Below are 25,479 nucleotides of genomic sequence, written 5' to 3'. Positions count from 1 at the left end.
TTTTGGTTCTTGATAACCAAACTTCTCCTAGAGTCTAAGGTAGACCAGTCATATACTGAATTATGATAAATGTACAGTTCAATGAATCAGATAAAGCTGTAAGTTCCACAATGTTCATCACACAAAGATTTTTCTTCTTCTAGGGAAAAGATGAAGTTATGCTACAGAACTTTAAGACATTTCACACTAAAAACTACAATCACCTTTCACGGAAGATAAATTTTTAAAACAGAATACAAAATGCATCCAAATTTCCAATTAAAAACACTTAAAACTTTCACACACACACACACATACACATATACAGTTTATTTAATACTAATATTAAAGAACAGAGAAAACTGCCCAAGGAATCCATTTCAAACTAGGCAAACTGGATCTTAAAATCATTTCTTTTTCAGAGGAAATAATAGAAAGTATGAATTATGCCTCACTCTGTTGCAGGTGCTTGGTAATAAGACAAACCTCCATGTCTGTGGCCTGCCTCTGAGTAAGAAATTTTTTTTTTTTTTTTTTTTTTTTTTTGAGTTGGAGTCTCACTCTGTCGCCCAGACTGGAGTGCAGTGGCCGCTCCCGGCCACCGCAGCCTCGCCTGCTGGGCTCCGGCGATCCTTCCGCCTCAGGCTTCCAAGTAGCTGGAATTACAGGCATGCGCTACCACGCCCAGCTGATTTTTTGATTTATTGTAGACATGAGGTCTCGCCGCCCAGGTGGGTCTCGAACCCGTGGGCTCAGACAATCCACTCACCTCAGCCTCCCAAAGGCGTGGGATTACAGGCTGAGCCACCGAGCCCAGCTTGAGTAAGAATTTTAGAACTGCTGGGGACAAGGGAAGGAAGGAAAAAAGGCCAGAAAGAGAGGTCTAGTCAGCAGATGGCCAAAGCCAAGACAATATCAAAAATATTATTTATTCCTTGGAGCCCAGTAGTATAATCCATTCACTGGTCTCGAAATTCTATGTTTCTGCTTTACTGCATCTTTAAAAAAAAGGCCAGGCGTGGTGGCTCATGCCTGTAGTCCTAGCCTTTTGGGAGGTGGAGGCAAAAGGATTGCCTGAACCCAGGGGTTTGAAATCAGCCTGGGCAACTTGGTGAGACCTCGTCTCTACAAAAAATCAAAAAATTAGCTGGGTGTGGTGGTGCACACCTATGGTTCCAGCTACTTGGAAGGCTAAGGCAGAAGGATCACCTGAGCCCAGCAGGTCGAGGATGCGGTGGTTGTGAGCATGCCACTGTACTCCAGCCTGGGTGACAGAGTGAGATTCCAACCCACCCTCCAATACAAAAAAAACAAATAAACAGCAACGTTAGGCCTAACTCATGGAACTGAGTGGGCAGCAGGTGTCTAGATAAGGAGCTAGCTTTCTCTCAGGCCATCCGGTCTTCCTGCCATTAGTGACAGCTACGCACCTCAGTGCCTCTAGGACGCGACTTCGCCCGCTGCGAGCAGAGCGCGTGCTGTCAGGAGTAGAAGACGCACTGTTACAGCCACTTCTGGAAAGGGAATTCCTCTGCGCTTGGGGTTTTACTATTGATGTCGCAGACATTATCTCCTTTAACTGCTTCTGAAAGTTTTCTCTCATCTCCAGGGTTTGAGTCAGAGCTTGAAACAAACACAAACACACCAAACAAATTGAGTTTTTCGTTTTTCTCATATATCACTCATATTAACGATTCTGTCCAAATCTGGCTAAACACAAATTTATTGACTTGACATTTAGTGAATACTTACTACAGACTATAGTACTGTACTAAGGCCATGAATAATACAGAACATAAAAGGCAGTCCTTACCATGAGCACTATATATGAAATAATTCAAAAGCCCTGAAGAACAAGGGTGGGAGAAACTATTACTCTGCCCTTCTGCACTTTTAAAACCATATGATTATATTAAAATATAATCTACATGTAATAAATCTGGGGGCTCATGCCAAGAATCCCAGCCCTTTGGGAGAGGCTGAGGTGAGAGGAATGCTTGAGCCCTGGAGTTCGAGACCAGCCTAGACACCATAGTGAGACCCAGTCTCCAAAACCATAAATAAATAGATAAAACTTTTTGAAGATTGCTAAAGAGAAATGGACTAAAGAACAAAATTTTTTAAAATAACACTGAGTCTATAAATTTCAGTTCTATAAATTATACAAGTTTCACACTTAAGTCACTTAAAGTTTTGCAAATTATCACTTAATGATGGGCGTGGAACCTCAAGTCAATCCTCAAATATATGCTTTGCTTCTATTTAGCAACACAGAAAAAAATTTATTTTTCTATCTGACATAAAGGAAGCATTCAGTATGAAAGGTATATACTCGCAAAAAACAAAAACAAAAAAACCTGTAATTTAAAATATTTTACCTCCTTTAAAGTCACTCCTTCCATTTCCATTTGATGATGCTGATTCTTTATTACTGGTGGTCATATTGTTTACATCATTTTCTTCTAAAGGCAACTGATCTGCCTTTTGAAGGAGAAAAAGTACAAATTTTCAAACCAAGCCAACATATCAAGTTTCACAGTCATATATAATTCGCAGCAAAATACATTCAGCTGAGGAGGGGATGAAGAGATCATCCTTATTACCTACCTCAGCATCCTTTGTTGTAGAGACAACTGAGAGTTGTCGGCTGTTACAGGGTCTACCATCTTGCACTGCACTGATATCCAAGCTCATTTTGGGATTATAAGTATGTGGATAAAGAGATTCAGGAAGATGCTTATACTCTTGAGCACACTGCAATACAATGGTATGCTTTAAAACAGGACTGAAAAAAATCCCTCTTAAAAACAAAAAAATAAAGAGAAGCTCTCCCTGTATTGCCCAGGCTGGTCTCAAACTCCTGGACTCAGGTGATCCTCCTGTCTCGGCCTCCCAGAGTGCTGGGATTATAGGCATGAACCACTATGCTTGGCTTGAAAAAATTCTTAATGACTAGAAGATGTTACGTAGAATAAGGACAACCAATACTATACTATAAGATGGTAAACATTCACAAAATTAAAGTTTTAAAAAGTAGTCTACACTGAAAAATTCCCATTACACAAATGACAAACTGTCCTTACTTTTTAAACGTCATAACCACTAAAATATAAAATCTATTTCTGTGCTTTTGTCAAGATATCAATTACACTCTAAGAAATATTCAGGAAAAACAAAAGAAAGTTAATTTTCCTGAAATTATTATAAAATTTCCATTCACATCATTTTTAATTAGTGAAAGGAATCAGAGAATCAGAAAGAGTATTATTAAACACTTGTTAAGTATTTTTTTTTTTTGAGCCAGAGTCTCACTCTGTCACTTAGGCTGGAATGCAGTGGCATGCTCACGGCTACTGCAGCCTCGACCTGCTGGGCTCAGGCAATCCTTCTGCCTCAGTCTTCTAAGTAGCTGGAATTACAGGTGCGTGCCACCAGGCCTGGCTAATTTTTTTGATTTATTGTAGAGACAAGGTCTTGCCAAGTTGCCCAGGCTGGTCTTGAACATCTGGGCTTAGGCAATCCTCTCACCTCGGCCTCCCTAAGTGCTGGAATTACAGGCGTAAGCCATTGTACCCGGCAGAGATTTGTTGAGTATTTAAGGACTAAAGATCTTACGTTTTTGAAGCCCCAAAAATGAAATGTTCAGAGTCAATCAACATTATCAAACTTGCTTCTAAACACTGAAACCCTTAGTTTGTGCTCTGAAATGTTTGTATATGTTTGCAATTAACAGAGAAGGGAGGGAAAAAAGCATCACTTACATCTAAAAGCCAATGTTCTGAAACAATGTGCAATCCTCTTTCTTTTACAGATTTGTACTCTCGATTAGTGTCATTTGGTCGACCCTGATAGATGAAATGAGTCACTGTTTCATCAAAACTCCACCTGAAACAACCAAATACAAAAAAAACGAAGACCTAAGAAAAGCTATATTAGTTTAAGATGATCATTATTCACCATGAACAGAACACTCTGACATTTACAAAACTTTCAGAACTAGAATAAGCAAGGCTTTTAAAATGACAGCCTCAAGCTGAGCACAATGGCACGCAACCGGAGTACCAGGTACTTGGGAAGCTGAGGAGGGAGGATTGCTTGAGGCCAGGAGTTTGAGATAGCATGCAATGATCATGCCCATGAACAGCCACTGCACTCAAGCCTGGGCAACAAAGCAAGGCACTATCACACACGCAAAATTCGTTTTCTTTTTAAAAAATATTTTACATATAAACAATATTTTTTGCAGTTTTAAAATAATGCTAATATTCCAAAACTGTGACTACTATATACATAGATGGAAGACTAGATTTTGCTTAATTTTGAACTTTTCAAAATCATAAATAGTTGGTAAAGTCATTACCAACAGAAATGCTATTCATGGTATTTGAGCCTCCAAGTCTGTCTGTCTCAGACTTGGGATTGTTGCATTTGAGGTGATTTTACATAGATACACAAACATATTAACATTTCACTGCCCCTAGTGTTGTCAACCTCAAATATTTACACACCAAACAGATTTTTTTGTTCTTATGCACCTGCTATTTCTTCTATGCACCACAGAGCATTATATTGACTTTATTTTTATTTTTTATTGAGTTGGAGTCTCACTCTGTTGCCCAGGCTGGAGTGCAGTGGCATGCTCACGGTCACTGCAGCCTCGACCTGCTGGGCTCAGGCAATCCTTCTGCCTCAGTCTTACAAGTAGCTGGAACTACAAGTCCGTGCTACCACACCCAGCTAATTTTTTGATGTATTGTAGATGAGGTCTCGCCAAGTTGCTCAGGCTGGTCTCGAACCCCTGGGCTCAGGCAATCCTCTTGCCTTGGCCTCCCAAAGTGCTGGGATTACAGACTTGAGCCACCATGCCCAGCCTAACTTTTTAAACTAAAGTAGGTAGGTTATATTTGTAAATTTTATTTTAGTAGAGGAGCTATTATACAAATATTAATAATGAAATAGGGCTGCTGCATCTGATGCATTGAGAAGACCTAGCCTAGATGTTTAACTGTCTGGAGGCAGGAGATAGGAACAGATGATCAGTTCTGGATGGTCTGGGCCTAGATCATGGAAAAGAACAACTGAAACAATACTAGAGAACTGACTACCCTATGAACACATAAATATCATAACCTCTGCATACTAAAAGGCTCTTTTGGCTGGGCACAGTGACTCACAGCTGTAATCTCAGCACTTTGAGGGGCAGAGGCGAGAGGACTACCTAAGCCCAGGGGTTTAAGACCAGTTTGGGAAACATGGTGAAACCTCCTCTCTACAATAAATAAAACAATAGCCAGGTGTGGTGGTACGCCTGTGGTTCTAGCTACTTGGAAGGCTGAAACGGAAGGATCCCCTGAGCCCAGCAGGTTGAGACTGCAGTGACCATGAGTGTGCCACTGCATTCCAGCCTGGGTGACAGAATGAGACTCTGACTCAAAAACAACAACAAAAAAACAAAAACACAAACAAATTAAAGGCTCTTCTCTTTCATCAATTACCAAGTTTGAGAAATCCATTTCAGAAAGAGATTTAACATACTTAAATGCAATTTTACAGTTAAATTTTTTTTAGGAATTTCAGCAAAAAAAAAAAAAAATTTTTTTTTTTGAGTCAGGGTCTCACTGTGTTACCCAGACTGGAGGGCACAATCATGGCTCACTGAAGTCTTAAACTCCTAGGCTTAAGAAATCCCACCTCCTCAGCCTTCCAAGTAGCTGAGACTACAGGTATGTGCACCACCACACCCAGCTAATTTTTGTAGAGATGAAGTCTTGCTATGGTGCCCAGGATGGTCTCTAACTCCTGGACTCAAGCAATTCTCCTTCCTTGGCCTCACAAAGTGCTGGAATTACATGCACAAGCCACTATGCCAAGCTAAAATTCTGTTTTTTATATTAAAGAAGACTGGCATTGTAAATCTTATAGACATAGATGAAATGAGATAATGTGTAGCAACTGGCAAAAGGTAATATAAATATAATAGGTAACTATATGGTAATAGATACAATTATACAATAATATGTATATAAAGGTAATAAGGTTGAAATAAGTAAGAAAGCTTCACTATTCCACAACGAATGCATCAAACACTAAGATGCTTATAGATACTATAAATTTTTTATATTTTCCTGCTCTAATTCTTTATCAAATAGAAAATCAACTGAAATAAGATCAGAGGGGAAGATGAATGAATTATTTTCCTCAAACTGTTTATCCTTTGTAAAACCAACCATTATGTTATCTATGAACAGCTGAACACGAGTGATCAACAAGTTAGCGCTTCAGATAATGGAGGAGTACAGTCCACTCATGACTGCCTAGAACAAGGAAGTAGTCCCTGATGCTGATGCCTTCTGTGCTAAAGGCCTGTCTCTAGCAGAGACTGTTAGGTTTAGTGAGGGAAGATCTGATAATCTAAGCCTCCAACATCTTAAAAATGATACAAATTAAAATATGCTCAGCCGGGCATGGCGGTGGCTCACGCCTGTAATCCAGCACTTTGGGGGGGCAAGGGAATAGGATTGCCTGAGTCCTGTGGTTTGAGATCACCTGGGCAATTTATTTCATTCAATAATAATGAAATAGGGCTGCTGTATCTGATGTATTGAGAAGATCTAGCCTAGATGTTTAACTGTCTGGAGGCGGGAGACAGGAACAGATGATCAGTTCTGGATGGTCTGGGTCTAGATCATGGAAAAGAACATCTGAAACAATACTAGAGAACTGACTACTCTAATAAATCAAAAAATTATCCGGGTGTGGTGGCGTGCACCTGTGGTTCCAGTTACTTGGAAGGCTGAGGTGGAAGGATCACTTAAGCCTAGCAGCAGGTCGAGGCTGCGGTAGCTGTGAACATGCCACTGTACTCCCACCTAGGTAACAGAGTGAGACTCCGACTCAAAAAAAAAAAAAAGGGCCATCTTAATACAGGGGGGTTGCTAGAATACTTAGCACTAGTCACAGAAGGGTTTTAATATGAAAAACCACTGAGCAAAAATAAACTTAATCTCAGATCCAGATGTAATACTACACTATAAACTCCTTGAAGACAGGAATTCTTTTAGACTCTACTGATTATTCATAGATCCCAAGTTTCTAGAATAGTAAGTGGCATAAAATAAGTTATAAATATTTGTTGACTATACCCTAAAAAATGCACATGTAAGAGAGAACTGATATGTGAGAGGATATTTTCATTTTTTTTAAAGCAAGATTTATTGAGAGAACAGAAAAGCTCCCACAGTGGGAGGGGACCCGAGGGGGTGGCCCATGAGAGGGTATTTTCAAAGGACATAAAAAATTAAAAATCAACTGGAGAGATTTTGTAGCTAATATAACACAGCAATAAAGAACAAATAAATGTGTTCTCAATAGCCTTGGGTTTCCTTATAAATTTAGGCCATATAGCCACCAAACAGAAAGATGTGCTGACTACCTGTAATCGGCCCCTAGAGAGGCTGCAATCCCATTCAGTTCACTCTGCTTCTTACTGAGTTTTTTACTCACATAGACCACCACCTTGTGAAGTGGCTTTGGAGTTTCTTCCTGTCCATGGAAAATAAAATAAACAGATCAGTCATTAATGTTTGAAATGTTTTATCTAAAGCTTCCTTTTAATAAGATAACTCATTCTACCTTCTTTGACTGGGCATCCTTCAGCTGAGGGCTGGCAGAAAGAGCAACAGCATTTCGAGAGCTATTTGCTAGAGCAAGTTTCAAGTTTCTGACAATAACTTCCGAAAGTGGTGTGCTCAGTTTCCTTTTCTGTTGACTGGAACTTCCTGGTGTCTCCAAGGCAGCAAGTGCATCCTGTACATATGAAGGAGAGGGGAAGAGGAGAAAAGAGGAAGAAATGGGAGGAGAGAAGGCAAGAGGGAATACAGGGAAGGGAAAAAAGAGGAGGAGAAGGGAGGAGTAAAGAGAGAGAAAGGAGATAACCAACAAAATGAATGGATCAGTTTAAGTGTCTCTGGCTTTCCTCCAGAAGATATAAGAATACCATAATCTGTTTCTATACACTGTAAAGGAAAAGAATTCCATACTCTGTCCAGTAAATTGGTTCAAAGAAACTAACAAGCTTGCATTTTCAGCAGTGCTTGTCACATTTAACTGAATCTAGTGTATGTGTGTGTGTGTTTGGTTTTTTGCTTGTTTGTTTTTTTAGAGTTCAGATTTTACCATCACGTAGACTGGATAGACTGGAGGGCAGTGACACAATCACAGCTCACCATGGCCTCAAACTTCTGATCTCTGGCAATTCTATCTCCTCAGCCTCCTGAGTAGCTGGAACTACAGGTGCATGCCACCATGCCTAGCAAATATTTTTATTTTTGTAGAAACATGGTGGTCTACGTTGCCCAAGCTGGTCTCAAACTCCCAGGCTCAAGCAATCCTCCCACCTCGGCATCCCAAAGTGCTGGGATTACAGGCATGAGCCACCATGACTGGCTGTCTTAGATTTGAAATTGCATAAAAAACAGAGAAAGTAAGCAAAGATGGATATAAACAAGACATGAGTTATAAGGAAGTCAGAATGAATGAAAAATTGTGAAAAAAATCTTCAAAAGCACAATTCTCAAGTCATCTACAGTTCCCTCCTGAAAGGAAGCTGACTGTTGTCCAAGTGGCTTGCTCATTCTCTTTTACAGCTGTGCAGTATTCCATGCATGTATCAGAATGTATGTAGTATTCCATGCATGTATCAGAATGTATGTAGTATTCCATGTATGTATCAGAATGTATGTAGTATTCCATGTTTGTATCAGAATGTATGTAGTATTCCATGTTTGTATCAGAATGCATGTAGTATTCCATATGTATGTATGTATGTGTCAGAATGTGTTTAACATGCACTCAGCTGATGAATGTTAGGTTACCAATCTTGTGTTAGTATAACGATACAGTAATAACCTTGTACACACACCATTTTGCACATACAAGAGTAAAGAGAACCTTTTCAGCAAAATGTATCTAGCAATGTTAATGTTTTCATTGAGCATAGTATGAGTGTCTACTAATATGCCTAACGCCACAGCAGATTACTTTTTGCCAATCTATAGGCTAAAGAATCTTACACAAAATGAGATTAAGCATTTTAATGCATACGTCATATTTGTATTTGATTTTTTTTGGTTATTTGTTCCTATCCTTTGCCTATTTTTCCATTGGGTTGTTAGAATTTTTAAAATATTTATTTGTATGAATATATTTTTATATCATTTGTATGAATTTAAATGTACATAATCCACTCTAATATAATATCCACATATTTGTTCCCAATTTGTCATTAGTCGTATTTGTCCAATTTTTACAATGAAGAATTTTTATTTTTATATTTAGTTTACTTATTTTTGTAAAGGCAGGATCTTGCTATGTTACTGAGGCTGATCTTAAACTCCTGGTCTTAAGCACTACTCCCACTTCAGCCGCCCAGAGTATTGAGATTACTGGTATAAACTACCTGGCCATCATGGAGAATTTCTTAAATGCCGTCAAATTCTTATGAATCTTTTATTTCCTTTAGGTACAGTGAGGTTACTTAAAAACCAAAATGCCTGGCCTCAAGCAGTTCTCCCTCCTCAGCCTCCTGAGTAGCTGGGACTACTGGCACATGCCACCATGCCCAGCTAATTAAAAAAATTATTTTGGTAGAAACACAGTATTGCTATATTACCCACGCTACTCACAAACTCCTGGGCTCAAGGGATCCTCCCCCCTCAACCTCCCAAGGTACTGGAATTACAGGCATGAGCCATTATATCTGGTCGAGGTATTGCCTTCGACTCCAAATGGAGTCTCAGATGGCTACCAGCTGTCTGTTTTGGGGGCCACTTTTACCATACAATAAATCCCTATGAGGAATGTAATCTTGCACAATGATTCAGCACACACTTAAATTACTGCAACTTTATAGGAGGGTTAATAACTGGTAGGCTAGTGCCTACTCTCAATTATTCTTTCCAGATGTTCAAATACTATTTCTGCTTGCATTTTTACTAGAAGCTCTACTACTTTAATAGAGCTTTGCAATGTTTCATGTGTTTTTAAGAACACAGTCTTTCTTGATGCCAGTTTTGCTTTTAAAAATGTCTTCAAAGCATTTTAGAGGGTTCCTCATACACAAAAACCAGACGCTCCCATACCAAATCCATCTGCCTTTAGCACCCGAGCCATGAGCACGGTCTCCCTCCTGGCACTTACACTGAAGCACTAGATCCCAGCCCCCGTCACCAACTCCAGGCTGTGGCCCCAGCAGTTTTCCCTTCTCTCCTCTGCATCCTCTGCTGGATCGCTACTGGATCAGATACACTGGCATACGGTCAGTTCTTCCATCTTAAAGACAAAACCACCTTCTTTTGACCCAACTTTGCCCTATAGCTTCAACTCTGCGTCCTGCCTCCCGTGTACAGCAACACCCCTCAAAAGCACTGCTGATTCTCCAAGTCTCCAATGCCTCTCACAGTCCACACCAGCTAAAAAGGAAGGAATGCAGAGATTTATGAAGAAATGAAAATAAGAAAACAGGGATTGAAATCCTAATACCAAAGCTGACTTCAGGCCAAAAAGCATTAAGTGAGACAAGGAACAACTATAATGTTAAGAGCCACATTCCAACTAATATAACATGTTATGATTATCTATGCATCAATTAATAAGTAATTACTTATGCCAAGAGAAACAGAAACACACCAAACATAAGAAACTTGTACTATACTAATCAGGCTGGGCCCAGTGGATCATACCTATAATTAATCCCAGCATTTTGGGAAGCCATGTTAGGAGGATCGCTTGAGTCCAGGAGTTTGAAACCAGCCTGAACAATATAGCAAGATGCCTACTGCTTTAAAAAAGAAAAAAGAAAAAAAGGTAGAAAAGGGAAAAAAAAACTTTATTAAGAAAAATTGGGGTTAACGGGGAAACACAACAAAAAAATATAAGAGCTCTAAAAAATAATAATGAAAATACTACATATCTGAGTAAAGGGTATAAGGACATTCTTTGTACTAACTTTATTTTGCAACTTTTGTTAACCAGAAATTATTTTGAAGTACAATTTATAATACCAAGTACTGGCAAGGATAAAGAACACAGGGTACTTAACACACTATTGGTGGAAGTATAAACTGATACAACCACTTTGGCAAACAGTTTGTCATTCTTTACTAAAATGGAAATAAACAGTAACACATGAACACAGAGTCTAAGAAACATACACAAGGATGTTCATGGCAACATTATTTTGTAAGAGCAAAAAACTAGTAACCAAGTAAATGCCCACCAACAGGACTGGAAATGTAAACTGTGTATATTCATACAATGAATAAATAATAAACTACAGTTACACACAGCTATATGGACAAACGCCTACATGAATGTTAAATATCAACAACCCACACACACACACACACACACACACACACACACACAAAGACTCAAAAGAATACATGCCATGATTCCACCTGTTTAAAAGTCAAAAACAAGCATAACAAAACTAGTGTTAGAAGTCAGAAGTGAGCCAGGCTTGTTGGCTCAGCCTGTAATCCTGCACCTTGGGAGGCTGCGGTGAGTAGACTGCCTGAGCCTGCAGGTTCGAGACCCGCCTGGGCAACTTGGCAAGACCTCATCTCTACAATAAGTCAAAAATTAGCCAGGCGTGGTAGCACGCGCCTGTAGTTCCAGCTACTTGGAAGGCTGAGGCGGAAGGATTGCCGGAGCCCAGCAGGTTGCGGCTGCAGTGGTCGGGAGCGGCCACTGCACTCCAGTCTGAGCGACAGAGTGAGACTCCAAAAAAGAAAAAAGTCAGAAGTGTACCTTTAGGGAGGCAGAAGGAAGCAGGGCTGGAGCTAAGAGGAAGGTCTACAGTATTGGCAATGGTCTCATATGAATATGTATAGTGGCTTCCCAACTGTTAACACTAGTATTTCAGTGAGCAGTTCACTTACTGTACTTTTCTGATGTGTGTCATTTAAAAATTATGCTTACATAAGAGTTAACTTTTTTGGGGGAGTGAGGCCTGATGGTCAATTATGTGATTATTCCATGTCCTATGTTATGAGTAAAGAAATTAATGTGCCATACTACATTAGGAGGAAGCATTATTTATGGATCACCGATAAAGAAAAAAGAAAAAGAAAAACTACTGCTAAATAAACTATGACTCTAAATAATCTTTATATGTAGCTTTTATACTGACAATTTCAGAACTACCAGTTTTCCACTACAAAAACTTTTATTGCAGTCTCTAAAAAAGAATGTTGTAAATGACTGAAAACATTTTCACTATTTTCTTGTCTACTAATATTATTTCATTTACTATTCCAAGAGTCTATGCACTCTGAGACATTCAGGATAATCTGGACTTATGGCATGGTTTTATAGATGGGGGTAAAATGAGCCCAAAGAGGTTGACTTGCTTGTAAAGGGCAGCAAGAGGCAAAAAAGCAGGCTGGTTCTGGATCTCACAGTTCCTACGACAGTGACTTTCCTCTACTTCTTAAGGCATAAGGAGCAATGTTCACCACAATCCAAAATGTTGCCTCAGAAGAGATTTCATGTGAAAACTCAGGATTTTAAGTTTGTTATATTAAAGACACATTTTTTTTTCATGTGAGTCACTCAAATTCTGACCAAAAATAGACATGAGCCAACTTGGAGAAAACTGTCCCAGATAGCAATTAATATTTATTTTCTGAGGATGAACAATCTGTAAAATCTATAATGTCTGCTCCAAAACTTACTGGTAAAGACTATCAAAATGTTGCTTCTTAATACCCTATGAACAAAAACATCAGTAGGTGAATGGGTACAATAATTTTGCAAAGGTTCATAGATGGTGAAATCACAGACAATGGTTTGAATAGCCACTTGAGAAGACACTTAAATAGCCACTTGATAAATTTCTAAAGGAATTTTGATTCTTTGGGCAATAAAAGGAAACCAACTGGAAGGTTACATTAGTCCTTGACTTGCAAATACATTTTTCAGAAAGGGAGCCATACTCCACTGCTCAGAAGATCAAACAAAGAAACAGACTTATCTTTCTAAGGGAAATGATTGGAAAGTAAGGTGATAATATATACATTTTCAGAAAGCAAACCTTGGGTGTACTCCTAAAATCAATATATAAGCAGCAACGTGTTAACAGTATTTTACAGTGCCTGTAAGCTCAGCACTTTGGGAGGTCGAGGTGGGAGGATGTTTGAGCCCAGGAGTTTGAAACCAGCTTAGCAACATAGTGAGAACTCTGCAAATATCAAAAAAATCAGGCAGATATGGTGTGTTCTTTGTCCCAGCTACTTGGGAAGGTGAGGTGGAAGGATCATTGGAGCCCAGGAGGTCAAGGCTACAGTGACCTGTGATTGTGCCACTGCACCACTACACTCCAGTCTGGGTGACAGGGTGACCCAAAAAAATAGATCGACATAGATCAAGACAGAAATCTGAAGCCAGGTGTCCTGATTTCCCACCATACATATACACAGATGCTACCCCCAACTCTGGGTAGACACTGGGACTCCACACATACTGGAGCTCAATAGTATAAATCATCTCTGGAAAATTTACTCTTCCACCTTACTTATTTTTTGCTTGCTTTTGGATTTTTTTTTTTTTTTTTTTTTTGAGGGGAGGGTCAGGGTCTCACTCTGTTCCCTAGGCTAGAGTGCAGTGGCATGATCACAACCCACCACAGCCTGGATCTCTTGGGCTCAGGGATTCCTTTGCCTCAGTCCCTGTGTAGCTGGGACTATAGGTGCGTGCCCCCACACCCATCTAACTGTGATTTTTTTTTTTTCATAGAGACAAGGTCTCACTGTGGTGCCTTGGCTGGTCCTGAACACCTGGGCTCAAGGAATCCTCCTGCCTCAGCCTCCCAAAGTTCTGGGATTAATAGGCATGAACCACCATGCCCAGCCTTACTACTCTACTTTAGAGGTGATGAAGAATTCGGTACTTTAACTTTATAAACTATGTTAAATCTGGGACGACTTCCTAGAAACCTTACCTTCACATCAAAGGAAGGCTTGAAGAGTTTGTCCTTGGACAGAAATTTTGATGGTGTATCCAGGTGTAATGAGGGTTCCTTCTGAAGTGGTTGTCCTACCGCTGGCGAGGCTGAAGTCTGCCTGGCATGCTGTGAGATCACAGCATGGAAAGCCTTACTCTGAAAGCGCTTCATATCTAAAGGTGTAACAGCTGGTTTTCTGTGAATTCCCTGGTGTGTGCCAGGGTGCTCTGAGGCATTTGTATTTAGAGTCATCTCATTTGTTATTTCAGTTTCCAAACTTTGTTCTAGAGATTTAAAATGAAAAGAAAAAAATATGAGCCACTAATGTCCACATTGTTTTCTGTACACAAGAAGTATACAGCATTAGTATCAGTATATTTTACTGTTAATTTTCATGTATATTTTAAGGGATACTTTAAACCACAGTTATATAACTGCTTTCCAAGAAACAAAGCAGATGATGAATTAAAATATGTTAAGGAAGACAAGCACAAGAACTGAAACAAATAATTAATAAAAATAGATTTTCTGTTTTATCTTGTCACACTCTTGAGATGGTCTCAATAAACCTACTTGCCAACCAAAGACCATATCAATAAATATTCTAGTCAATGGCAGAGTAAAAAGAAAATCTCAATCACATGTACTCAGAATTATCTGCAGTCAAGTGTTTGGAAAAACCTTTGTGAAATTTTAATACAACCTAAACATCACATTTTGCCTCAGTCATAAAATTTCCAGTCTACCTGATTAAATAAGTAGTGGCCCCGAGAGATGTCTCTAAGCTATGAATTTGTCCCTGAAGTTTGCCCAGGGATGTCACCATATAACGAGAGGCTATCGTATTCTCCCATCCCTACCTTCCACCTTTTCTCAACATTTAGCAAAAATACTTATTAGATGGCTACTCCAATGTTAAACACTGAAGAAACAGACTTCATAAGACATGCACATTCCCTGCCTTTTGGGAGCTTATAGTTTAGCAAGGAGATACAAAAGTAAACCAACATCATAATACTGGGATAAGCGCTACAAAAGGGGTAATAACAAGATGTTATAGTGAAACAGAATTTTGTGGTAAGACGAAGGTCACACTTGGTGAGTCAAGGGAAGCTCCCAGGAAAAGTGATGTCTCAGCCGAGTATTGGAAGACAAGCGGGAAGAGCAGGCAAGTGGAAGGGCATCTAGAGGACACACGCGAAAGCCCAGAGACGAGAGAGAGCAACCAATGCCATGGTGTGTAGTGAGAGCCATAGAAGGAATCAACGGTCAACAGAAACCAATGGCTTTTCCTAAACACGAGTTTGGACCCATTTATCCCAGAAACCACCGAGTTGTAAAAATATACACAAAAGAACAAAATACAAATATTAACCTTGTTTAGGCAAATCTTCAATGAGAAAATGGTTTTCATCTGCTCTCTTTCCCATCCTAGCAGTCTCCAACAGCCACGCTATCGTCACTGCCGGTAAATTCCACTTCTTTGCAGCTTCATATTTAGAGCCACCTGGCTCTTTCAATATAAGATGTGTACTGGCAAGCATGCCCTTCTTTGCATTGGACTTGCGAACAAAATATTCCTGAACACTGAAATTGAAATGGAAAGAAAAGCAAATGGTCATATATACAATCATCCAGCAAACTAAGAACAAAGGGTTTTGTTATTTGTTTTTGAAACAGGCTCACCCAGGCTGGAGTGCAGTGGTACAACTTTGGCTCACTGCAGCTGCAACTTCTTAGGCTCAAGAGGGGCTATAGGTACGCGCCACCACACCCAGCTAACTTTTGTATTTTTTAGTAGAGACGAAGTCTCACTATGCTGCACAGGCTGACTTCCAACTCTTGGGCTTAAGCGATTCTCCCAAAGTGCTCTGACTACAGGCATGAGCCACCACACCTGGCCCAAAGTTTCTAATACAACAGTATGGTTAGAGCTCATGTCAGTATAAGAAAATATATACTGATTAAAAGTTAGTTTATTCTATCCAAATGTAAGCTAATCCCCACACAAATACTTACTTATAGAAACATACGTAAATTAGACTTTCGAAGAAGAGACAGAAAAAGTACCTGCTTAATTAGTCATCACCCACCTACCCTGTCCTTTCCTCCCAAAAGGGGGAGCATGAAACAATGACAGGGGCAAAATGTATAAATGTCACATTACATTTTTTCCCCCTGCTACAACTTCCTGGAGCATGTTCACATGCAATATTTGCAAAATATAAATATTTTATAGACACAGGAAGAAATACAGAATTTGATGTTCTATGACTTCTGGGTTTTACGTTCTAGTTCCTGACTTTTAAGATTTCCAAAAATGTCCCACATCTTTCCTAATACTTTTTTCACATCTGTGATTTACTTATTGATTTTTAACTTTCAATTTTAAATGTGTGGGGTACAATTCAGGGCTCAGTATACAAAGGTTCATTATGCAGGAACCCTTGGTGATGAGCTATGCCCCCCTCCTAATACTTTTAAGTTTCATTTTTTTATATTTAATCCATTGACCCATTGGTATTTATTTTGGTATGAGATGTGGCTCCAAACTTATTGAATCCTATTTACTGAATACGCTATCTCTTCCTTAATAATTTAAAATGTCACATCATATGTCTATTTGTATTTGAGTCTATTGATAACTTGCTTGTTTATCAGCTACTCGTAACCACACTTTTTTAGTGAAGTTTCACAAAATATATGTTAATAAATGTTAGGGCTAGTCTCAATCATTCTATTTCAGAATTTTCGTAACTTTCCTGCTTGCTAATCTTTTCACATGAATTTTAGAATTAGCTTGCTTAGTGCCCTTCCTAAAATAATTTTGTCTATATTTTTATTTGGATTATGTTAAATTTATACATTAACATAGGCAATAATGTAAACGTCATTATCCATATTCTCTTCCAAGAGAAGAGTTCGGGTCTTATTTTGTTTCTCTCAACAGCATTTTACAAGTCTTTTGCAGTTCTTCCAAGTTTCATATTAAACTTGCCCTTGCTTCTATGAGCTGTTCTAACTGGGTTATATAAATAAAAGTCACTGATTTTAACTATTAATTTTCTGCATAATCACTTCACTGAATTTTTCTGAGTACTTCTTTATTGTATCCAATGGAGTCTGTTGTCACGTTTGTTATTGCTGTTTCCCACAATTTCCATTTTTAAAAAAACCTTTTTATTGTTTTATATAATTCAAATACAGAACACAGCAAAAATTAAAAAGAAAAGAAAAAAGAAAACACACAGCCAAATAAATTGTCATAAGATGAAAACCCTTATATCCACCACCCATATCAGAAGACAGCATCTTGCCAGTCACCCCAGAACTTTCCCATTGTACCACACAGCCCCTTTCCTCCCCTCCCATTAGGAGGCCACTATTTGGACAATTAAGATAATCACACTTCTTCACCTTCCTTTAAAGATTAAACATTTAGTTTCTTGCTTTTAATGTCTTTTAGCATATAGGTTCTCCCTTCTTTCTCTACCCCTTAATATACGCTTGTTGAAGACACCAGATCATTGATACCATAGAGTTGGACCAAAAGTCTGGATTTTGCTGATTATATTATTGTGATATAGTATACTGTGTCACTCTCCTGTCCATATTTCCTATAAATCAGTAGCTGGAGGGAGAAGAACCACAAGACTGAGGTCTGATTCTTTTGGCAAGATGACTTCAAAGTGGCGGTGGATTCTTCGTCAGGAAGCACACAACGCCTAGTCTCTTTGTTGTGTGAGTAACTGCTGATGCTCAATACCTAGACTCCTTCTCTCACTAGCGGTTACAATCCTGCCATTCCTCCTTCACTGACTTGTGGGAATACCTTGTAACGGGAAACTTCACCTTATCCACTATCCTGTTACCTTGATGCAGATTGTAAAGGAAATGCAAGGTAAATATTTGATCCTTTCCTTTGCCAGCTTTCAAAATAATGGCTTGGTTCCCTACCATCTTTCAAGGTGACAAATTACCTTGGTTTGTTTGGTAACATTATGAAGTCATGATTTAAACATTTGATGTGTCTGGATCTACTGCAGTTATCTTTAACGATATTTAAATTTTCCTGTCTTTAACCAGCAGAGATACTTTGACACGACTCTCCTAGTAGTCTTGGGAATAATGTTGCTGCTTATCTGGTCTGACAAGAAGTTTCAGAATCACTAGTACGTTTTCTCCCCATATCTGGAACTCAAACTATGTGATAGCAAAACAGCAATGCCCTTTTCTTTTGGTTTGCATTTACTTAACACATCTTTGCCCATCTTTTTTATTTTTCCCAAATGTTCCGAATCACTGTTTTAGATGAGTCTTTTGTTTAAATGCAGTCATATTTTGCTTTATGACCTAATCTAAAAGGATCTTCCAGCTGAGTGCAGTGGTTCATGCCTATGATCCCAACTTAGGGAGGTCGAGGTGAGAAGATTGCTTAAGCCCAGGAGTTCCAGACCAGCCTAGGCAACATAGGGAGAACTCTTTACAGAAAATAAAAAAATTAGCCAAGCATGGTGGCACACACCTGTAGTCCCAGCTACTCAGAAGGCTGAGGCAGAAGAATTGCCTGAACCCTGGAGGTTGAGGCTGTGGTGAGCCATGATTGTGCCACTGCACTCCCGCCTGGGTAACGAGAGTGAGACCGGAACTCAAAATAAATAAATAAACAAAAAACAAATAAACAAAATAGAAGCATTTCTTTTTAATATAAAAGTTCAGTTCATTTACATTTACTGATATAATAATTTTCTACTTCTTTTTAAAACAGCCACCATCTAATATTCAATTTGGGATTGAGTCACTATGGATTTTGAAAGTAACTTTTATGTTCATTTTCTTTCTCCCAAAGTATTCATTACTGCCGCTCAATGTACATTTCTGACTGAAAATCAGAGAAATAATGAATGCACACTGAAAAAAATAATTCATCCATAAAGCACATAGACGGGTACAATGCTTAGACAAGCACTATTCAATAATAGCCTAATATCAGTCTTAAATATTCTCTTTCCTGGTGGCTAAGCCAATCAAGCATTAATGCCTGTAGTCTTAAGAGGCTTTCAGGTATCCATCTATTAGCACCCTCCCTCTGCCACCTTGAGCCATCACTGATACACTACCCATAAATACAATAAAGACACGCAACTAAATTCTAACTGGAATGTTCTCTACGAAGTCAAAAGAAATAAAAAGGTACATCAAGACAGCAGATGCACTACAAATATTACATACCTTGCTCCAAGGCGATTTGCTAGGAATATCAAAGAATCTTTTTCTGCTCCAGCACACTGGCTGAATGAAATAACACAATCTGCTAAAGGAGTCATTCCTGTCATTACTGGAACTGGTGTGAAGAGAGGATTTGACTTTGGATCAATTAAAGTCTGACAGTCTATACAAGTAACCTTTCAAAAAAAGAGAAACAATAAAGCCGACCTGAAATAAGTAACCAGTGGTTAACAGTGGTACACTTACAGAAGCAATAATTTTAGTTTTGATGAAAAGAAATTTTGCTGTATACAAACTTGTGCATGGTCGTTCTCAATACATTTCAAATTACATTTAAACTAATCACATTAAGATATTAAAATCAGTGAGATTTATCACTGAAGTTACTAGATGTTGCTTTAAGTTTCACTTCCTCCAATGTATTAATTTATCATTTACTTCTTGTAACTCTTGGAAAATTAAAAAGAAACCAATAGTGAAATTACCAGTGAAAAGTTACCAAGGTGGGATAATACAAAAGTGCGAGTCATGCTCTGGCTGTGAGAAAATAGGAAAGACAAACAGTAGGAGATGGCCTGGAGTGATCTGAGAAGGAATGTTGCTCTGTGGCCCTGGGAAGCAGTGTCCTCTACTCCACCAGGACGAGGACCAAGAAGCTTGTACATCTTCCTTTTTAGAGTCTCCCTTGTTAAAAGCAAAATCAAGACAGCGCTCAAATTCAAACACCAATTTACTTAAGTTGAACTGCCTAAAAATAAATACGAACCCCCTAGGCATTCATATATCCTTCAATACCAATTGCAGCTGCTACGGTGTCTTACCAGCCACGTATTTGTAACGACTTCTCCCACAGTTGCTTCCACTTTACACCCCAGCAGCGGAACCACAGCATAATCAGCAACAGTCCTGCTTGGAGGGGATGTGATTTTTCCAGCATTTTCTTTTATGATGCTTGCAATATTACATTCATTTTCATTACTAAATCCCAAAATGAGGAAACTCTTTCGGCTAAATAAGCCTTCTTCAGTAACTGTAGAAACGTCAGGAAGGCAATGACTGACAGAAGACTGGTTTTCTTCTTGCAAAGTAATGTGAGTAGAATCACCAAAGGGCGCAACTTCAGACTTCTCAGCTTCAACTGAAAGACAAAAAGAAATGTTTTCTAACAGATAATTTATCTTCAAGTTTATTTCCTAGCAAGAATAAGAATGCTATATGGACTCTGAGAATTCTGACCATACTTTAAAAACTAAGACTTAAATATACCCAATAAAGGGATGTGGATCCACCCCATCTCCAGGGTTACTGAGAGTATGATCTGTATTATACTAGAACCCTGAATTAGTTGAAAACTATGAAGCTCCAATAGTACTGTGCTAACTCCAAAACTGGCTTAGATAATTCAGAACAGAAATGAAGAAAATATCATTATGGAAAAAACAGAATTAACAGGCCTAAGTGGTGTAAATGTCAAGCCCTTAATATGGAAATAACAATAAATGCAATAGGAAAGTTATCGTTACTTCTGCTTCAAAAATTCCTAAAATGTTTCATATTGAAATAGAAGCTAACAGATTTCATAAGAAAACAACTGATCGAGGACCCAAGCAGTGGCCTCAACAATCTCATTTTAGGATAAAGACTGCTGATGCGTAGTAAAACAAACAAACCATAGCTATAAAAAATATAAACGTCATTAACTAAAATATGAAGCCTCTAATATGCAATAAAGACTGTCATATTAAGGCTAAAAGTACAAGAAGCAAAAACTTAGTATGCTTTTGAAAACTCTAATGGTGCCGGGCTTGGTGGCTCAACCTGTAATCCCGTGTTTGGGAGGCTGAGGTGAGTGGATTGCCTAAGCCCACGGGTTCAAGACCCGCCAGGGCAACTTGGCGAGACCTCATCTATACAATAAATCAAAAAATTAGCCGGGCATGGTAGCGCATGCCTGTAGTTCCAGCTACTTGGAAGGCTGAGGCGGAAGAATCGCCCGAGCCCAGCAGGTTGAGGCTGCAGTGGAGCGGACACTGCACTCCAGTCTGGGCAACAGAGTGACACTCCAACTCAAAAACAACAACAACAAAACAACAACAACAACAACAACAACAAACTCTAATGGTGCTGTGTTGCAAGGCAACACTTTTACGGCTGGGGTTGACAAGCTGCAGCCTAGAGGCCAAATTGGGTCCACAGCCTGTTTGTTTTTTAGCTTTTGAAAAAATAGAGACAGGTTCTCACTATGTTGCCCAGGTTGGTCTTGAACTCCTGGGCTCAAGCAATCCTCCCGCCTCAGCCTTCCAAAGTGCTGGACTTACAAGCATGAGTCACCATGCCCAGCTCACAGCTGTTTCACACAGCCTGGGAATTAATAATGATTTTTACATTTTTATGATAGATATGATTATTACCCTTATCTGATCACTGTACATTACGTGTACTGAAAAATCATTATGTAACCCCATATATATGTACAATTATCTGTCAACTTAAAAAATTAAATGCTTTTCAAAAGGATTTTCACATTCTTAAATAGTTATCAAAACAAAACAGAATAAAATATATGACAGAGATAGGCTGTGGCTGGGAAGTCCTAAAATATTTACTGTTTACCCATTTAGAGAAAAAGTGTATGTGCTTATGGCAGCAGTCCCCAACCTTTTTGGCATCAGGGACTAAGTTTCATGGAAGACAATTTTTCCATGGATGGGGGTAGGGGTGGGGGTAAGGAGGATAATTTTGGGATGGTTCAAGCACACAACATTTATTGTGCAAGTTATTTCCATTATTATTACATTGTAATATATAATGAAATATACAACTCACCATTAAAAAAAAAAAGAGGCGCAGATGGAAGTGGTTAATAAAATAATGGTCAGGCCATGCGTGGACTAAAGTAAGTGTTAGATTCTGATTTAATGCCTGCCACCAGATGCAGTTATACTAAAATACATCGACTCACTTGCCACTCACTGACAGAGTTGATATGAGCCTGCAAGCAATTTATTTATTATGGTCTTTGTACAGTCAAACCTCACTGCTAATGTTAATCTGTATTTGCAGCCACTCCCAGTGCTAGCATCACCACCTCAGCTCCACCTCACATCATTAGGCATTAGACTCTTATAAGGAGCATGCAACCTAAATTCCTCAAATGTGCAGCTCAAAATAGGGTTCACTCCTATGAGAATCTAATGCTGGGGCTGATCTGGCAGGAGACGGAGCTCAGGTGGCCATGCAAGTGCCGAGGAGTGGCTGTAAATACAGATGAAGCTTTGCTCGCTTGCCTGCCACTCACCTCCTGCTGTGCAGCACGGTTCCTAACCGTCTGTGGCCTGGGGGTTAGGGACCCTGCTCTATGGGATTCCAATACAGCTGGAAGGTATTCAAGGATTCATTCATTCATTTATGTAGGCACTGCACACAATACTTCACATGCATATACATGTTGACACTATCAGTATATGCCTTGTGTCCAAAATGAAGGGAGGCTTAAGAGGTTATGTAACTTGCCTATGGTCACACTGTTATTAAGTGGCAGAAATGAGATATGAACTAAAGTCTGTTTGACTCCAGAGTTAGCGATTTTGACTTAAATAAAAAGCATTTCTGCTTTAAGAATTAACTTTATTAAAATCTTTTTTTTTTTGAGACAGGGTCTCACTCTATTGCCCAAACTAGAGCATAGTGACATGACCATAGCCTACTACAGCCTAGAACCCTTGGGCTCAAGTGATCCCCTAACTTCAGCCCCCTGAGTAGCTGGGACTACAGGTGCATGCTACCACACCCAGCTAATTTTTTCTGTAGAAATGGGATCTTGCTACATTGCTCAGGCTGCTCTTGAACTCCTGGCCTCAAGCAATCCTCCCACCTAAGCCTCCCTAAGTGCTGGGATTATAGGCATGAGCCAACATGTCTGGCTCTATTTTGTCCTTTCTAAGGTGCTTGGCGACCCACTGAGATTAACTATCACCTAATCCTTATAAAGTCAGTAAACCACCAGCTGCCCTAGAAAAGGCTTGAGAAATTAATCACCTGCCCTCTACCGAGTACTCTTGCCGAAGGATACTGTATAAAATTCCTTTCAGTTAAGAGGTGGCTTCTTTATGCCAGAGCACTCTGGAAAAGTAGGATGATCTCCTGATGCAAAACAATACTAAAGCATAAGTAAATGGTGTGATCACAGTCAACTTTCACCCGGACATGGTGCTGCATGTCTACAGTTCCCACCGGTACTCACGAGGCTAAGGCAGGAGGATATAGCCTGAGCCCAGGAGTTCGCAATGAGCTATGACTGCGCCATTGCATTCCAGCCTGGTGACAGCAAGACCATCTCCAAAAATAAAAAGCCAACTTTGTAGTATAACACAGACAGAAATTGTGTGGATAAAGAAGAAATGCTAAGAATTCCCCTTTCTAGAAACACAGTTGACCAGGTATTTAAAACCCTCTCATTAAAAAAATACTTCTAAGACTAGGCGTGGTGGCTCACACCTATAATCCCACCGGTTCAAGACCAGCCTGGGCAACTTGGACCCCATCTCTACAATAAATACAAAAATTAGCTGGGCATGGTGGCACATGTCTGTAATGTACTTGGAAGGCTGAGGCAGAAGGATCGCCTGAGCCCAGCAGGTTGAGATTGCAGTAGTTTGGGAGCATACCACTGCCCTCTAGACTAAGCGACAGGGTGAGTCTCCAACTCAAAAAAACCCCAAAAACCAAGCAACAACAAAAGAAAACCTCTAAACACACAATATTAAGGCACAGCAAAATGCAAAAGAAAACAAAAGAAATCCTGCTAAAGGGGGGGGGGATAAAGGACACAAAACCACCCATGGGGCACATCCTCACCAGTGAGGGGTTATCAGAAGACCAAAACTCAATTTCATGCAATATACCTATTTAACCAATCCTCACAAAGTACCCCATGGTTCTTGAGAGAAATCCTCAAGGGTTAAAAATAAAGTAGTCGCATTAAGTGGTTACTAAAGATAAGGGTCAGGTCGAATCTATTTGTGCGATAACTACACCCTTGGAATTTAAGGGTATCACACGAGGGGCAGGAAATAAGCCTTTGATTTCACATAAATTAGAGGTAGAGCAGATATACCCTGACAAAACAAACCCAGGATCACTGAAGGGAAATACCTTTAGTAAACCAAAACCAACCAACCAACTAATCAACTAACAGCAACTGCAAATCCGCCCTGCAAAGACAGATGGCAAGTACATTTGGCTTAGGGTAAAGGGAAAAAACATCTCTCCTGAGAATCTGTCATCACAGGCTGGTCCCCAAAGTAGGCTGGGTACAAATGCACACTAGCCTGATGGTCTAAGAAACTTCCAGCCAATAAATTAACTTAGAAGTGCACTGAATAGGTAAACTCCTAGCTAGGCACCTGGCAGACCTGAACATGACTATTTTCTGCAGGAACCTTACCTCGGGTTTCTTAGAATTCCTACAGTCCTAATAAGTAGAAGTTCACAATAAAAAACATAAAACAGGAAAACTATAAGAATAATTAACAGAACTATTGTTCACCAATTCAGATGTTTCAACAGGTTTAACGTTTCATGAAATAAAGAATAAAACCACAAATATAAAATAACAGACTATTTAAAAAATGAAAACTTCTAGAAACTGAAAAATAAATCATTAAAACTAAAAATGTAGGCCAGGCATAGTGGCTCATGCCTGTAATCCCAGTACTTTCGGAGGTTGAGGCAGGAGGACGACTTAAGCCCAGCAGTTCAAGACCAGCCTAGGTAACATAGCAACACTTGTAAGATTCTGTGAAATGCAAGCAATTAAGTTAGTATTTTTAGGGAAATCTACAGTAATAAATACTTAGATAAAAAGAAAGACTACAAAATAATTTACAAAAAATTACACAATTTAAGAAGTTGGGAAAAAACATGAACTTGGTGAGACTTCGTCTCTACAAGAAATAAAAAAATAAGCTGGGTGTATGGTAGAATGCGCCTGTAATTCCAGCTATTTGAAAGACTGAGGCGGAAGAATCACCTGAGCCCAGGAGGTCAAGGTTGCAGTGGCCGTGAGTGTGCCCTACAGCCTAGGCAACAGAGTAAGACTCCAACTCAAAACAAAGAAAAGAAAAACAAAAAAATCAAAAGTTGGCGTGTCAAAAAGACTAACAAAATTGGCTTTAAATTTCCTAGAAACACAGCTAGCCAAAGTTGACTCAGGAAAAAAATGGAACAATTCAGTAGTCACATAACCATTAAACAAACCTGTACTACAA

At 39.3% G+C, this 25,479-nt stretch overlaps 1 protein-coding gene across 1 annotated transcript in view; it reads right to left on the bottom strand.

Annotated features, from left to right (window-relative positions):
• TOPBP1 (topoisomerase (DNA) II binding protein 1) overlaps positions 1 to 25,479 on the bottom strand; it is a 71,355-nt gene that overhangs the window by 29,902 nt on the left and 15,974 nt on the right. The window contains exons 10-19 of the mRNA XM_008058640.2: positions 20,032 to 20,348; positions 19,214 to 19,386; positions 15,357 to 15,568; positions 13,979 to 14,265; positions 7,612 to 7,785; positions 7,412 to 7,521; positions 3,741 to 3,864; positions 2,587 to 2,733; positions 2,358 to 2,460; positions 1,410 to 1,602 (exon numbers count right to left, since the gene is read on the bottom strand). Coding sequence (XP_008056831.1) covers positions 1,410 to 1,602; positions 2,358 to 2,460; positions 2,587 to 2,733; positions 3,741 to 3,864; positions 7,412 to 7,521; positions 7,612 to 7,785; positions 13,979 to 14,265; positions 15,357 to 15,568; positions 19,214 to 19,386; positions 20,032 to 20,348 — 1,840 coding nt within the window. The remainder of the gene's footprint in view (positions 1 to 1,409; positions 1,603 to 2,357; positions 2,461 to 2,586; positions 2,734 to 3,740; positions 3,865 to 7,411; positions 7,522 to 7,611; positions 7,786 to 13,978; positions 14,266 to 15,356; positions 15,569 to 19,213; positions 19,387 to 20,031; positions 20,349 to 25,479) is intronic.

Source organism: Carlito syrichta, unplaced genomic scaffold (genome assembly GCF_000164805.1).
Source record: "Carlito syrichta isolate Samal-C Ts95f unplaced genomic scaffold, Tarsius_syrichta-2.0.1 Scaffold303562, whole genome shotgun sequence".
NCBI lineage: Eukaryota > Metazoa > Chordata > Mammalia > Primates > Tarsiidae > Carlito > Carlito syrichta.
The sequence above is the reverse complement of the archived record's forward strand: the minus strand, read 5'-3'. Positions and strand labels throughout refer to the sequence as shown.